Raw genomic sequence first — 17,340 nt, 5'->3', positions numbered from 1 at the left:
TATATATATATATATATATTTATCCTACTTAGGCTTAAATTTGGGTATGTGTCCATTCATGAGATCGAACACATAATTCTGATTACATGAAAAATTATGTTAAACACTTTCTTTTGAGTTATATATAGATCAATTTGACCATATATATAGGTAATTAGTTGATGAAAGAGTAGGTATACCAATCAACTAAACTTGGTGTCATGAATTTGATCACATATATTGGGTTTCTTAAAGAGTGATTAACTAGTACATTTGCTTTAACATTAATTAGAGCTTAAGCAACGCATGGCTCATTTTCATGACATATGATTGGGATGGATGAAACGTGGGATCAGAAAAATATACACATTTGCTATTCTACAAGTTGTGTCATTATTTTCATTATTTTCACGTAATTGTCAATGACCTTTCTATTTTTCATGATAATGCTTAATCAATTATACTTATGAATCTTTAATTTTTCATTTCCTTCCACACTATGGTTTAATCAATCAATCCTCTCTTCATCTATTACATCTAGTAACCAAATACTATGTAACAAAAAGTGATGGGAAAAACTTTCTACTAAATCTTTATTACTGTGACCTTATCAAACTATGCTAACATTGTGCATGGTTTTGATTGGTGAATATGATTCAGTCATATCATATTCAAACAAGGCCCTTTATAAGGAAATATGAAAACCCATCTTTTCAAAACTAGTTTATTCTCAACAGCTCATAATAAAAGCTTTTGACTTGATTACTGATTCATTTTTGGAACAATGAAGAAAGAAGAGCTCCAACTTACTAGGTATATATGTGGTCACACGTGGTGATGACTCATAATTGTACACTAACAGTATCCCCTATGGCCCTATGGTTAATTTGGTGAGAGATCTCAACCACAAATTCTTAAAGACTAGTAAATTACACCAACCAACACATTTCTACCTGATGCAAAGACAAGTAAAGTGGCCATGGAGTTAACTCGAATGGTTGAAGTATAGTTACAGTTTTAAGTAATGGTTAATTAATTGATTATGGTCAAGGAAGCAAATAAAGATATTACATCATGTGAATTGGAATGTGATTGTCCAAGCATTGAAAAAAAGGCTGATTAAGGGATCATAATTAAGGTATTGTCCCTTCTATTGCATCATGTATCTTCGTTGAGATTTGGGACCTAGGCTTTTGTCAGTTGCTAAACATGACCATTGTTTTATAATGGGCACATATTCAGCTTATGAAACATTAGCCCATGCATGGGAGAATTTTATGCTTCCATTATGAACTTGTGAAAGTGGTGTATTTATGTGTAATGGTGCATTTAGGGTCACTCGGGAATCATTGGTTTTGTTTGTTTTATGTTTTTATATTCCATCTTTTCTATGCATATATAGTTAAAAATTTCCCCATTTAGGGTGAGGATGAATCTTGTTTTTGGATGATGTAAACTTGTGTTATACTTATTCCAAGGTATATATATTATTTTATGATAATTAGTGTTTATCTCTTCTCTTAATATTTGCACGTATTGACTTGGCCAAACATGAATTATTTTGGGGTCCCTGCATATGAAAAACTCAATTAAAATTGGATCCATAATTTGTTTGGTTAAAGATATAGAGAAGAAGGTGGAAAGAAAGAATGTAGGACATAAATATACCTATAATATGATGGCCATGCCCTTGCTATGCATGCATTTCTGATGGCAGGTTTTTTATTGTTCTCTTTCTCTAGTTTTTAGCATGTGAACTTTGAATTGCTTTTGAAGCAAAGATTTTCATTTTCTGTATGATTACAAAGAAATCTCAACGACCAGAAACATATTGAGGAAAGGTAGGTGCAAAGAATAGAGTAATATTGTATTATTGAATATTGAAGAAATAAGCACAAACACATCATATGATTACATGAAAGATATAAGTAGCATTATTGGAGAATATAGGGTAACATGAATAGCATTATTGATAGTTGGCGCCTACTTCTTACTTAGCTCTTTACAATTCATTTGCCTCACACAGAACCAAAAGAGGAACAAGGATCATATGATCACTGCGAAAGAAGAATTCTTATTTTTTCTTTTAAGTATTTTCAGTAACTCCTTTTAAAAATTCAATAGTTTCTTAGAAATTTGGGGATTTTATTTAATACTTACACCAATTGTTAATCTGTATCCAAATAACTTATCCTAGAGATATTCCTGCTCAAAAGGTTTTAGTTTTGACATTGTTATCTTAGTGAAATATGATATTTTGTCTCCAAAACTTTTTGTCTACATGTCTCAAGTCAATCATATTCCACTAAATAACATACAAATTTTATTTTATATTTTTATATTTTTATTTTTAAATATATATCAATTTTTTATTGGATTGAAACATGACATGACATATATAATGGAATAGCTGATCCCATTCTATCTTAGTTTGTACACATTGTTATGTTAGTTTGTACAGAATGAGTACCCTATATTTTCATAGAATGACAACGAAATAAGAGTTGAGGACGCCAATTTTAAATGGGACTTATATGTCTTAAAGAGTTTTGAGCAGTAGGATGCAATTTAACTGATTTTTACCGATTTAATTGTATATGTATTATAATTAATATGTCATATTGATATAGAGATTGATTCATCAATATTGATATATCCAATATAATATGGATGTAAATGATCCCATGACTCTAGATCAGTCTTATGAAACTCGAACCAAACATCAAACCGAAAGATATATGATATTATGTTTAATCGGTTTAAATAATTAAACCGCCCAGTTAGACTGAATGATTTTATGTATAATTAATAAGTATCTATAGTACCTAATTATATATAAATTCAAAATTTTATATAATAAATTGAAGTACCATCTTTCAATTTATTTTTTAGATTGAAGTAAAATAAAATACTAGAATAGTATTCTGTGTTTTTAAAATAATTATGTTAATCATCGGTTTACTTTTTGAGTTATTATGATTTAGTCGGGTTTAACACGATTAAATCGAAATTTCCATAGTTCAAAACAGTCTAACCATTCATTAAAATAAGAGTATAAATTAGAACCATTTCAGTCAATAGTGAGATCAAACCTCACAGTCTGATTCAATTCTCATAACAGATAAGCAAGCTATATGCAACACTCACCATAACAAACATCCTTCGAAATATTTGTACAAAGACTCACCCCGAATTATAGAATGGAAGATTTATCAGAAATTGTTGGAAATGATTAATAGTGCAAGATTTAAAGTTACCTCTAATCTCTGGAAGTTCATGATTGCAAAGTTTGATGTCAAAGTGCAATAGGAAAAAAACTGTATGTGATAGGGGTCTCTTGGAAAAGGATAAGAATAATTTTGTCATTAATTAACAGATATTTTTGAACGAAACATAAATTTATTATTCAAATTAGTATTATCAACTTAGCCCTCCAAGTACAAAGTATTAACTAATTAGTCATTAAATGTTTAAAAAAAACCAAAGCAAAGTCTCTCCAAAAATTTAAGTGTCACCAAATAAGTTTCAAGAAGAGTTAAATAGAGAAATCTTCGAAGTTACCATATTTTCATAAATCTCATTGACCACACTTTTATTTGATGAAAATCATAATCAAAACACAATTTAGAATTTAATATATCATTTGCTGAAAACCACCCAAGCCAAAATCCATTAAATGTTAGTGTTGTGAAAAGAAGAGAAAGAAGGATTGAAGAAGAAGATGAAGTTGAAGTCAGGGAGAAGAGAATTGTGTAAAAAGAGAGTAGTCTTTCAATGAATATTCAGTGCATTAGAATTATATAATCCTTCAATGATTACAAACTAATATATAACTTTCTACAAACAACTTCAACCAACTTAACTACTTTCAATAAATGACAACTCATCTAACTACTACAACTAACTCACTTGATTACATCAATTAACATGCCCTCTTAATCAAAGAGTTATTGCTCATGACATTAAACATTCCATAGCCAAAAACAGAGTTGTTTTAGAAGCTGGATACATTTACCTTGTCTCTTAGTCTTTTGAACCTATCAACCTTGAGTGCCTTTGTTAATACATCAACCTTTGGATCTCTGTTGAGCCATGAACCATCTTGACTCTACCCTTTCCAACTTGATCTCTTAGGAAATGAAATCTTGTTTCAATGTGTTTGTTCCTTCCATGACTAACATGGTTCTTTGCCAAGCTTATTGCTGATTTATTATCCACCCTTAGTTCGAAATTCTCAAACTCTCCATACTTCAGTTTTGTCACCAGATACATCAGCCATAATCCTTGGCATGTAGCATTGCAAGCTGCAATATATTCAGCCTCACAAGTTGATAAGGCTACTACATCTTGTTTCCTTGAGCTCCAAGATATGGGTGCACCAAAGATAGTGAACAAATAGCCTGAGGTGCTTCTTTTATCCTCCTTGTCTCCACACCAATCTGAGTCTAAGTATCCCACAAAACCTGACTCACAATTCTACTTTTGGTTTGGGAACAACACACCATAGCATAAGGTTCATTTTAGATATCTAAGGATTCTCTTTGCTACAATCATGTGTGCTTGTGTAGGTTTGGCCATGTGACTGCTTATCACTCCTACTCCATAGGTTATTTCGGGCCTGCTGTGACCTATGAACCTGAGACAACCCACAATTTGTCTATAGAGTGTTGTATCTGCTTGATTTTCCAAGCCTGTTTCATTCAACTTCATGTTTACTTCAACTAGTGTTGATGCGAGTTTACAATTTCGCATTTGAAATCTGTATAACACATCTATTGTGTACTTCCTCTGATGCATAACTATTCCCTTTTTTGTTTTAAGAAATTCTATGCCAAGGAAGTATGCTAACTCTCTAAGGTCTGTCATTTCAAACTCAGATTTGAGCTTTCTCTTCAATGTTAGGATTTCAGATTCACTACTCCCTGTGATGACCAAATCATCCACATAGAGACAGATTAAGATTAATTCTCCTGTGCTTGTTAAGTTCACATACACACCATGTTCCACCTTGCACTTTGTGAAGCCAATAGATGTTAGGTCAATTCTTTTGTTCCAAACTCTTGGAGCTTGTTTCAAGCCATACAATGCCTTCTTCAATCTTAGTACTTTGTTTTCCCCTGTTGTTAATGTCTCAAACCTAGGGGGCTGAGTTATATACACTTCCTCTTCAAGACGCCCATTTAGGAAGGCACTCTTGACATCAAGTTGCCACAATTTCCAGCCATTCCAACTAGCAAGTGCAACAATCAATCTGACTGTTTCGAACCTGACCATTAGTGCAAACACCTCATCATAGTCATAGCCTTCTTTTTGCATGAATCCTTTGGCCACAAGTCTTGCTTTGTGTTTGGAGACACTTCTATCAGGTCTCAAGTTGACCTTGTACACCCATTTGACTACTATAGGTCTTTTATCATTAGGTAGTTCACCCTCTTCCCAAGTGTCATTTTTGTTGATGGCTTTGAGTTCTTCTTTCATTGCCTCAAGTCATACATCCTCCTTAAGTGCCTCTTTTAAAGTGATTGGTTCAATTTCTCCTAGGAGAACCAAGTGGATCAAGTCACCTTCATCAGTGATTACATCATCTGCAAACATTTCACACTCACTTAACCTTAATGGTAGGTGCCTTGTCCTTGTAGGTCTGGTTTCATCAGCCATGTTTTCTTGATTCCTTATTCTTGGATCAAGATTCAATTCTTCTGAGTTCTCATTATCCTATTGCATAGGAATTACAATTACTGATTTGTTGTTCTCAACCTTCATAAGGAAATATTTCCATAGGCTCATCTCATCAAAGTAAACATTTATGCTGAACATTACTTGATTGGTTATAGGATTCAAGAGTTTATATGATCCTGTTGGATTGTAGCCAACAAAAATCATCAATTCACTCTTGTCATCTAGCTTCCTTCTCAGTTGATCTCGGATGTGTTTATAGCAAACTGAACCAAACATCCTTAGGTGCTTCACTGATTGCCTTTTTCCACTCTAAACCTCTTCAAGAATCTGATTGTCAAGAGCTTGAGTTGGACATCTGCTCAGTACATATGTTGTTGTAGTCACAGCTTCATCCCATAAATTATGAGGCAGGCCCTTGTACTTCAGCATGCACCTTACCATGTTCATGACAGTTCTACTCTTCCTTTCAGCAACTCCATTATGTTGTGGAGTGTATGGAGCAGTGACATCATGAATGATGCCATGCCCTTCACACCAATCTTCTAGCTCTCTTGAATTGAACTCTCCTCCTCCATCAATTCTGAAATTTTTTAGGAGTTTCCCAGATTGTCTTTCTGCCAAGGCCTTGAACTTCTTTAGCTTATCAAATACTTCACTCTTTGCTTTGATTAGGTAAATCCACATCTTCCTTCTAAACTCATCAACAAAAGAGACAAAGTATCTGTTTCCTCCAAGTGAGGTCACCTCAAAAGGTCCACATACATCTAAGTATACAACATTTAGTAATTCAACAACTCTACTTTGTTTGTGATTATTGAATGATGTTTTGGCTTGTTTGCTAGTTAGATAATTATCACATACTGAGTTTTGAGCTTTAATTTCAGGAAGGCCAATGACCATTTCCTTAGTGCTTAACATTATAAGATCTCTGTAGTTGAGATGGTCATACCTTAAGTGCTAGAGTCATGTTTCATTTGAGGTAGTTTCTGCATTCAAGCATTGTGAATCTGCAATTCCTAGCTTGATTTGAAATGTTCTATTACTTGAAAGTGGAGTTTGTAGGATCTTATTCTTCAAGTTGTCATAGACATTCATAACTCCATCATTCAACTCCATACAGAAATCTTTTTCATGTAGTTGTCCAAGACTGATGAGGTTGGTTTTCATTTCAGGGACAAACAACACATCTGTTATGTATGCTTTGCTGCCACACTTCATTTTGAGGGGTATGTCACCTAATCCTTCAGTGATCACTACCCTGTTGTCTGCAAACTTTACTTTGTTTATCTTACTTGAGTCAAAGTTCACCAACCATTCTTTGTATCCAGTCATGTGGTTGGAGCCACCAGAGCCAAGATACAAAGTATCATTTCTTTGGGATCTGCAATCTGTTGTCATCATGAGTTGCACAACTTCTTCATCAAAGTCTTCATTTTCTTCCTTGACAAGTTTTGCTTCTGATTCTTGCTTTCTTTGTTGTTGATTCTTGGTAGGTGCTAAGCATTCAGTTGAGTAATTCCCAAACTTATCACAATTATAGCACCTAACTCAACTTTCCTCTTCAACCCTTTGAATTGTTTATAACCATTTCTCCTATTGGTCTGTTCTGGTTGTTCAATATTGTTTGCATAGTTCTTTCTACCTTTCATATCAGGATATCTTCCTTGTTTTCTACTCGAATTCTTTGCACAAAGTCCTCATTTCTTTGATGTCTGCATTTGAAGAACTTGATGTGAGGATCTATCTTGATCCTCTCATTAAGTCTTTGTTTATGGGCTTCAAGTGACCCTTGAAGCTCCTCAATCTTCATGTTTTCAACTATTCCTGATTCCTCAATGGCTATCACCACATAATCAAACTTAGGAGACACTGCTCTTAAGATCTTTTCAACTATGGTTGCATCAGTCATCTTTTCACCACAAGCCGTCATTGCATTTTTGTGTGTGATCAACCTAATGAAGAAATCTGCAACTTTCTCACCTTCTTCCATCTGCATGAGTTCATATTGCGTCCTCATGGTTTGTAAATGGATCTTCTTCAATTGTGCAGCACCAGTATAGTACTTTTCTAACACATCCCAAGCTTCCTTAGCTGTTGCAGATCCTGCAATCTTTTCAAAGTGGGCATTGTCCACTATTTGGTGGAGAAGACAAATTGCTTTGCAGTCTCGTTTCTTGTTTTGTTTATGTGCGTTCCGTTGTGCTTCGGTGGCTCCTTCTTCTAGGATTGGTAACCCTTCCTCCATTATATCTGCCACATCTTGATATCCAAGTATCGCTTTCATTTGTATGCACCACCTAGTCCAATTCTTGTTGTCTAGTATTGGTAGTGTTATGGCAAAGTTTCCAGTTTTTTGTGCCATTTGCAGCGGAAAGAAAACGTGATCTTCTTGCTGGGTCTTGATGTCAAATGTTAGTGTTGCGGAAAGAAGAGAAAGAGGGATTGAAGAAGAAGATGAAGTTGAAGTCATGGAGAAGAGAATTGTGTAAAGAGAGAGTAGTCTTTCAATGAATATTCACTACTTTAGAATTGTATAATCCTTCAATGATTACAAACTAATATACAACTTTCTACAAACAAGTTCAACCAACTTAACTACTTTCTATAAATGGTAACTCATCTAACTACTACAACTAACTCACTTGATTACATCAATTAATATTAAATTGGTGGCACTTGTGTATATTAAGAAAATTAATTAATTGTCTTTTCCTATGATATAAATCTTATTCAATCATAATTCCATAGTTTACCTAATAATCAAAATCACACAAATCAAATTTTATTAGATCCAAACCACTTTATTCTCCCTCGTATTCCAATACTAAAACGTGTAGTACTGGAGAGAATCTCAACCCTTAATATAATACAATTTCAAAATAATGGAGTTGTTGCATGCATCTCGTGGACAACAACACGGAGAAAGCGTGGCCCAAGAAAAGCAGGCCGTTGGATCGTAAAAGTAGAAGGACATGGATTTTGAAAACCATAAACCGCCTCTATATGTCGTGTTTCCAACGGCAGTCCACAGACAACATTAACAACGACCCGACCCGACCTAAGTCATTATTTGACAATTGTCAACTTTATTATAAAACCCTAAACACTCTCATTCTTATCGCACCTACAACTATTCGAATCTCTCTAAACTCTTAACCTTTTCTTCTCCGATCTATCTACCATGTCTAACCTAATCAGCAAGTACCATGGTATTTCTCTTTCACTTCTCTTTCTTTTTTATTCTGAGCTTATTTTTCACTTTTTGTTAATTTTTATGTTTTTTTTCAATATTTTGCTTACTATTTGAAGCCTTATATGCTTCGATCTGTTGTTATTTCATTAGCATGCTTCTCGATCTCATTGATTTAGCTGTTTCTCGATTGCACTGTTTTTGTTTTGACTTGTTTACTTCATAGTTTGTAGTTCAACTCTTTTGTTTCGTACTTTTTGTGTGTTCTTTTTATAGATCGATACCTTTTGTGTCATTTTGGAGTTCACGTGGCGTTAAAATTTCGGATCCAAATTTGAAAATTTATTCCTCGGATTTACATTAGATGCTTCAAATGTTTCGGTGTTTTATTCATCTGATTTCGCATCTGAATTGCTAGTTTATTCGTTTTCTGTTGTTTAAATCACACACGTTTGTTTTATCCAAAAAAATTCAAAAACCTTATTTGAAATGTAATGTAGATTCAAGTCAACTAACTGTACAAACAGTTAGTTTTGACCTTCCTTTGTGTGATCATGTTTATTTATATGCATTTTATTACTGTAGTAAGATTTTGCAGAGTATGTTGCTATTTATATATGTTCATGGTGAATCATGCATGTAGCAATATGTTTACCATTTAGAATATAATTTAGAAATTGTTAATAATATAATTCTTATTATGATTATGTACTAATCAATAATTGATAACTCGCAGATGAACTAATTGCCAATGCTGCATACATTGGTACCCCTGGAAAGGGTATTCTTGCTGCTGATGAATCAACCGGAACCATCGGTAAACGTTTAGCCAGCATTAATGTTGAGAATGTTGAGACAAACAGGCGTACTCTTCGTGAGCTTCTTTTCACTGCTCCTGATGTTCTTCAGTATCTCAGTGGCGTCATTCTCTTTGAGGAAACTCTCTACCAGAGCACCGCTGCAGGTACCTGCGACAAAGATCTTTGGAGCTTATTGTACCTTAATATATTGTAGCTTGATTCAGGAACTGATTATCATTGTGTGGATGATTTTGAAGATGTTTTTGAACATGCATTGCTGTTATTCCTTTTGCAAAAATAGGAGTCGGATCTAAAATAGCCTCTTTTTGAGTACGTAGTGTTTTTTTATTGATCATTATGACATTGTTTAATTATGTAGCTTTTGGAGAAAAAAATGTTACTGTAATCTTTGTACCTTTTTTGTGTAACCCAAATGCTTTTAAGTTATGATTTTGTACTGATTTCTACCTGGTAAGGTTTTTCTCCACTACATCCATCTATGTGTTGTCTTATTCGAATGAGGATTGATTATGGTGGCACTGTTCTTACACTAACATTATGAATGCCTTTTCTGTATAGGCAAGCCCTTTGTTGATGTCTTGAAGGAGGGTGGTGTGCTTCCTGGTATCAAGGTTGACAAGGGTACCGTTGAACTTGCTGGGACTGATCAGGAAACAACTACTCAGGGTCTAGATGGACTTGCTCAACGTTGCCAGAAGTACTATGATGCTGGTGCACGCTTTGCCAAATGGCGCTCTGTTCTGAAAATCGGCCCCAATGAGCCATCTGAGCTTGCAATCCATGAGAATGCCTATGGATTGGCCAGATATGCTGTCATCTGCCAGGAGAATGGGTTGGTTCCCATTGTTGAGCCTGAGATCCTGGTTGATGGACCTCATGACATTAAGAAGAATGCCGCTGTGACCGAGCGTGTCCTTGCAGCAGTCTACAAGGCTTTGAGTGACCACCATGTCCTTCTTGAGGGTACTCTTTTGAAGCCAAACATGGTGACCCCTGGGTCTGATTCTGCAAAGGTTGCCCCTGAGGTGGTTGCTGAGCACACTGTTAGAGCTCTGCAGCGAACCGTCCCAGCCGCTGTCCCCGCTGTTGTTTTCTTGTCTGGTGGGCAGAGTGAGGAGGAGGCCACCCTCAACCTCAATGCCATTAACCAGGTCAAGGGAAAGAAACCATGGACTCTTTCTTTCTCATTCGGAAGGGCACTTCAACAGAGCACACTCAAGGCATGGGCTGGAAAGGAGGAAAATGTGAAGAAGGCTCAAGATGCACTCTTGACAAGGGCCAAGGGTAACTCAGAGGCAACTCTGGGAACTTACAAGGGTAGTGCTCAACTTGGTGATGGTGCATCAGAGAGCCTCCATGTTAAGGACTACAAGTACTGATCAAATTTGCTGTCTTTTCCTTTCTAAAGTTTAAGTCAATTTCTTTTTCATGAATGTTGTGGTTCGACTTGTTACAGAATAATTGCTTTAGTTTTGCTTTTTATGTTGTGAAAGTGTTTCTCCAGTGTTTTGGTCAAACCCATGCAGAAAGGTGGTGGTGTATGTGTAATTTTAAGGTTGATTCTTGGAAGACAATATTCTGAGTCAATATCTGAGTTTATTATGCAATTATTTGCCTTTATGTCCTTTGTTATATATCTATCGCCATTGATTTCTTTAGATTGTTAAACTATTTTACTATGTACTAAAACTTTTTTCATTTAAACTAGTTCTTGTGCTATATCAGGACCTGACATACAAGATCATGTACTAGTATTTTATAAATGAAAAGATTTCAGTGAGTTTTCCTTTATTTGTGTGAGCAAATTGAATTTATTAAAATTAATCGTATCATGTTCAATTCTTTCATGTAAGTAAGTTCTCAGTTTTCACACTTTAATAATATTTTTGAGATTTGAATCTTGAAGTGGTATTTTATTTTTCTGTGCAACTCTTCAGCCTCTCTATGCCACAACCATTAAAAATCAAATAGCTAATTTTATAATATATGAAGCCTTGTATAAAATGAGCCGAAGATTAAAATAGCTACTGAACTGAATTTGACACATAATTTATGTCATGATAATCAACCATAAGTTATGCATCTTCCATATCCAGCACATTGTCATCCAATTGGTTTTGATCTGCAAAATCAAACAATAAGTCGTTTGCCTTGATATATTCAAAGTGGCATAGAATTTATTATGTAGTAAATATCTGAAACTTCAAAGCTTCAAAGCTTCAAAGTGGTTATTATGGTTGGAAAGAAGGTTTTAAATCAGTGGTTTTGATGGCACCCCATTTCTGGGGTTTGTAAAACGTATAACTAGTATCTTTAGAATTGCATTTCTTGTATCAACAATGCGTTTGTTTAGTGGTGCTAGATCTCCAGAAAGGTCAAAAAGTTAATAGTTCGATTTATTTGAGCGACATTTGTTGGGAAGAACAATCAGACACCCTAAGATGATTTAACTTCTTATCCATAGAATGATAAAATAGCTTTGGTAGTAAAAAAAGAACTCAATCTCTCGTACAAAGTGTTAAATGTCTTTCTTTCCCTTTGAATATTACTAAAGTGTGCATTATTTAATTTTAACTTAAATCATTTGTTAGTGCCTATTTGATAAAGTAATATGGAGGAAATAGTTCTATATTAATCCACTTAAGAGAACTTTCATGGATAAATTTTCCCTTGTATTAACCCTCACGAGCTTATATTTATATTTTAGTACACTCGTCAACTTGTATTGAAAAAATTATAAGGAATGAGTTGTGAATGACATCATTTTTAATATTTTAAACAATCGACTAATTAAGTCATTTAAAAATGTATTGAAAACATTAAAAAAATGAAAACAGAAGTAGCAATGAAAGAATACATTATTCGCACTTAAATTTTTTTAATGTAGTCGAAATATTAATTATTATTAAAACATTTCAACTAATTAGTATTATTTAAAATATTGACTTTAAAATCAAATAAAGTAGGATAGTTTCTAAATCTTGTAAACTTTAAAAGAAAAAGAAAAAGGTTAGATTTTACATGTGCCAAAGCCTTTCAATAAATAACTAAATTGTATATAGTATTGCAAGGGGTGCAACATAAATATACGCACGTGTTGTGAGATTTTGTAATATTGCAGTGGTTTTGATATGCAATTTTTTTATTAAAACAATCTCATTTAAGGGTTTGTTTCAAATAATTTATTTACTGGCAATAGAATGATTAAAATCTTAATTATTAACGCTAAAAAGTATATAAAACTCATAGTTTTGGCAATAAAAACCGCATGGGAAGAAAAACAGCACCAGAACAAACCACAAGGGGTAAAGTCACATAATCTCACCGTGACAAATTGATGAGCATTGAGATCCTCTTTAATACCGGACAACCGAAATATGCGTATTTGAACTCTCCAATACCCCAGAGTATCTGAATTGCAAGTTGATATGGAAATGTTGTTGCTATTAATCTAACTACAGCAACAAAATATTGGTCAAGTAGTGTAAGGTTTCGTTGAATTCACAGATTGACCAAAAAGTCTAGAGTTCAATTCCTGAGAAAAAAATTGTTTGGAAGAACAGCCACACACCCTGAAATGAATTAGTTTCTTATGCATATGATAAGAGATACCCTTTGTTATATTACAAAATACACAACACATACATTTTAGTACATACTCTCAGCAGGTACTGAAACATGACAACTGTTTACTACACTTTCTTCTCTTCTTTCTACAAACACTCAAACATAAGGCTCTAGTAGTTGTCGAAAATCGGCTGCTAGAGAGGATCCAAATCCGAACAACATATATAAGAAAGTCAACTCCTGCAAGGTACAAGCCTCCTTAACTGACACAAAAAGCAATGGAGGCAAATCACAAAGAAATGATCTCCTAGCAAGCTTTAAAATTGAAGATATCCCAATATATTAGCTAGGAATACTAGTAAGACAAGCACAACTGCTGAAACTGTAATAACAGAAGAAGACCACATGTTTAGATTGGAGGAAGCTTTTGGTAAGTAACTGTCACTTCTTTTCGATGTGAGGTCTTCTGGTCTCAGGGAGTCTTCTGATCTCGGGGAGTCTTCTGATCTCGGGGAGTCTTCAGAATCAACTTGTCTCTTAGAGACGAAAAGCATTCCCGCATCAAAGGACATAGGAGATGGTATTTCGAGTTCATCCGCATCATCTGTAACAATTGTGCTCTCACCAGCAACATGGTTTCCTGAAGCTTCGCCCTCCTGCAAAAGGAGGAACTCAGCAAATGTAAACATGTGCAGTGAAATTTCAGTCAGAAACACAAGTTATATGAAATTACCCCAGCAATGGTTGAATTTGATCCAACTTTTGCTGCCTCATTGGAACAACTCTGCCGATGCATAACAAATCCTTCCGATTGCCCCATGGTGTTGATGTTTGGCAGTTCGTTTTGTACTAGTTGAGTCCCTCTGATGATTCCAGTATCCCCATTAACAACCGTGTTAAGGCTTGTTGCTTGCTCATAATCATTCACCCCATTGTACACTTCGTCCATACCAGCATCAATTGAGAACACCTCAGAATAGATTTGCGAGAACCTTGTGTTGCTTTTCTGCTCATTGCCACTGAGGTCAGAGGCAATGTCATTGAAAAATTCGTCGCTCGCCAACAGAGGAGTGTTTCTATTGATTGCCTCCTCAGGATAAGCAGCATCAAAAGCTTGCATATGCTGCAGCATAAGATAAGATTAGCATTATATTAAATGTGACAAGTAATATGGGGAGAAATAACACATTTCAATGTGGGGGCGAAACCAAGAATGACCAAGAGACAAATAGGGTTGGAGTTATTACTTACATTCGAATTTGCCATTTGCGCATCTGATTTAATGCATGATTCGTTGTCCTTAAGATTAAACAAGGTAGGGCTTGGATTTTGGCCTGTAGACTCCTCGATGCAGAAGTCATCAATAATCGAGTCGAAATAGTCTGTAATATCTATCTCATTTGTGTCATTCTGAAGTTGCAGCCAAGAACTGGCATCTGATTCCTTGTTTGCCTGATAATAAAATTCTGGAGGAATATGCACATGGACAGGGGAGATCACTTTGTCATCCAAACACTCAAGTGCCGGATAAAGTAAGTTTTCGTTCAATGGCTGAACAGCCTGAAATAGTGAACATAAAGTATAAAGTATAGTTACTAAATATTAAATTCCAATTTCTGAAAATCAATTGAAGGAGAATGAAAACAAGAAAAGAAAGAAAAAATAGAGCAAGGAATAACAGATTAAAACATAATTCATTCCTCTAACCTCTGCAGGTGGTTCTGCAATTTGATTTTGTGCACTATAAACATCACATATGTCACCATGGGAATCGACCGAGGTTATAACATTGCATATTGCTTCCTCCGAGTTCTTATCAACTGCTAGCAGCTTATCATATTCAGTACCCTGTGAAGAAGATACTGGAACCATTGCTGGATCAGATTGCATTTCTTCCGGAGTGTGATTGGCAGTCATAGGAGTTGAAGCAGCCTGCTCCACTTCATCACACTTTGAAACTTCAAGACTCTCGTCCTGTTTCTTAAATAGTCGGCAAATGACATACGGATTCTGGTAAAATTCATCAACCAAATTAAAAAGTTAGCTATATCACCAAGAACATTTAAAACCAAAATACATAGGTGGAGAATTAATTTGAAGAGATACTGAATAATACAGTGATATATTCAAAATGGTTGACTCAAACTCAGTAAACTAGAGCTTCTGATAGATACTAAAAACATCGAAAAGTACAAAATTTAAAACCAGGAGTAGAGACTACACCTGTCCAGGATTGGTACCATCGAGCTCCATTAGGGTAGGTCTGTACTCATGCATAACCCAATTGGTTCTCTTCCCTTTAGGAGCGCGACCGGTATGAAAAACTAGAGTCTTCTTCATTCCAATCAAGGTGGAGCCGGACTTAATTTTGCGATCCTTGCCCGTTGCCTTCCAATATCCATGAGTTGTTGCCCGGTTCAACCGATGGCCATTCGGATATTTGCGGTCCTGTGGACAGAAGAAGAACCACTCTGGATCCTTGTTCCGCAACATTGACAAATCTACAATAAAACCAATACAAACCCAAACCCAAACCTCAACCCATGTTACAAGAAATTGAGCAAATTAAATAGCATAGCCACCATTCAAAGTAATGACTGTGATTCCACAACAGTAATTCCACATATTTTGATTCAAGAGTACCTATTTGCATCAACATATTATAAGTTTGATCACATGATTTATGTTAACCATTAAATCTCTCATCACTTGACTATATTATGTAAAAAACCATTTTATGATGACTTGCTCAACTCATTACACCCACACAAACAACCCCAACAACAACATCAACCATATAAAGCACACAATTTGCAAAACTAGTAAAAAAATAAAATATGATCGCATACATCTACCTACCCACACCGCACTCATCGGGAGCCTCGTGCACTGGGCCGTCTTACTTTTCCAGTTCTAGAGACAAACAAAGCAAAGAAATTTAAAATGGAAAAATATAAGATTGAGAAAGTGGTACCAGGCAAATCCCAAGGCTCCCATTTGCAAACATCAATTTCACGAATAACCCAAACAAGATCACCATTGCCATTGATTTTCTGACGCAAATAATAATCAATAAGTTCCTCATCCGTTGGTCGAAATCGAATCCCTAATGGCAGTGAATTCAGAGACAACACTGGCACCTCATTCCCACGTGCTTGATACAACCCCATAACAGTATCTGGGTTTGTTTGAACAATTAAGAGAAAAAGAAAGAAACTTTGAAGAACCCTTCAATTTGTTTATACAAAAAAAACACAAGAATGTGAATAGAGACAATCAAATATATAGGATTCTGAGAATCAAAAGGAAGCTCTTGTGCTGAGAGAGAGTACGAGGTTGAGTTTACGTAGTACGAGACAGTAACCTTTAACTTAGTAGTATATATAAGCTATCAAAATGTATTCAAATATTACCCTCCTTTTTCTACTAAATTAACATAATGCCACACTTATAAATTTGAGATAATTTTAAAGGCTTAACTTTTGATTTTTAGAAAACATAAAAAAAAAAAAAAAAATAGAAGATTTTAGAGTCATAGTTATTTTACTGCTCTAAAATATTCACGTTTTTTTATTACTTTCAAAAAATTAAAATCAGCTAGGAAATAAATGTTAAAAGGAAATAAGGTTAGAATGGGAAAATAGGGTTGGTGAGAAATAAGGAAATGAGGGTTATAATGGAAATAAGAGTCGAGTAATGAGTATAAATATTCTTACATGATATATTAAAATTTTAATAATTCATATTTTAATTAATAATTAATAAAATAATATTAAAAATTATCAAACTTGGTGACTAAGAAAACAGAAGTAACCGTGTTGGGGTAAAAATAAAAGGATATACCATTAACAAATGAAAATATTTACTGACCTTTCTCCTTCTAGAAATTTTTCTTTAGGTTTTCTGTCTCCAATCATAATCAACCCAAAATGGTCAAGTTTATGTTAGAAATATTATATTTATATTTTAAGAAGTAGTTTAATTTTTTTAATATTAACTTTACATTTTATTACATTGTCCTAAAAATAATGATTGTTTATATTTATATGTTTATTGTGTTTCTTATGTTACTTTATTTATATATATATTTATATATATATATAT

The 17,340-nt window shown here is 34.5% G+C and overlaps 3 protein-coding genes across 3 annotated transcripts; 1 reads left to right on the top strand and 2 right to left on the bottom strand.

Annotated features, from left to right (window-relative positions):
- Positions 7,304 to 8,128, bottom strand: LOC109356330. Its single transcript, XM_019599654.1, has one exon. It carries the CDS (start codon positions 8,126 to 8,128, stop codon positions 7,304 to 7,306), a length of 825 nt encoding a protein of 274 aa, XP_019455199.1.
- On the top strand, positions 8,753 to 11,295 carry LOC109356866 (fructose-bisphosphate aldolase, cytoplasmic isozyme). Its single transcript, XM_019600468.1, has 3 exons — positions 8,753 to 8,867; positions 9,585 to 9,812; positions 10,228 to 11,295. Exons 1-3 carry the CDS (start codon positions 8,840 to 8,842, stop codon positions 11,046 to 11,048), a joined length of 1,077 nt encoding a protein of 358 aa, XP_019456013.1. The 5' UTR covers positions 8,753 to 8,839; the 3' UTR covers positions 11,049 to 11,295.
- On the bottom strand, positions 13,340 to 16,594 carry LOC109356058 (protein NTM1-like 9). Its single transcript, XM_019599386.1, has 6 exons — positions 16,211 to 16,594; positions 15,460 to 15,737; positions 14,944 to 15,246; positions 14,488 to 14,796; positions 13,970 to 14,359; positions 13,340 to 13,892 (listed from the first exon to the last, which is right to left on the bottom strand). The coding sequence occupies exons 1-6, from the start codon at positions 16,404 to 16,406 to the stop codon at positions 13,554 to 13,556; spliced, it is 1,815 nt and encodes a 604-aa protein (XP_019454931.1). The 5' UTR covers positions 16,407 to 16,594; the 3' UTR covers positions 13,340 to 13,553.

This window comes from Lupinus angustifolius, chromosome LG09 (genome assembly GCF_001865875.1).
Source record: "Lupinus angustifolius cultivar Tanjil chromosome LG09, LupAngTanjil_v1.0, whole genome shotgun sequence".
Taxonomy (NCBI): Eukaryota; Viridiplantae; Streptophyta; class Magnoliopsida; order Fabales; family Fabaceae; genus Lupinus; species Lupinus angustifolius.
Note: the sequence above shows the minus strand (reverse complement) of the source record. Positions and strands in the feature narration are given on the sequence as shown.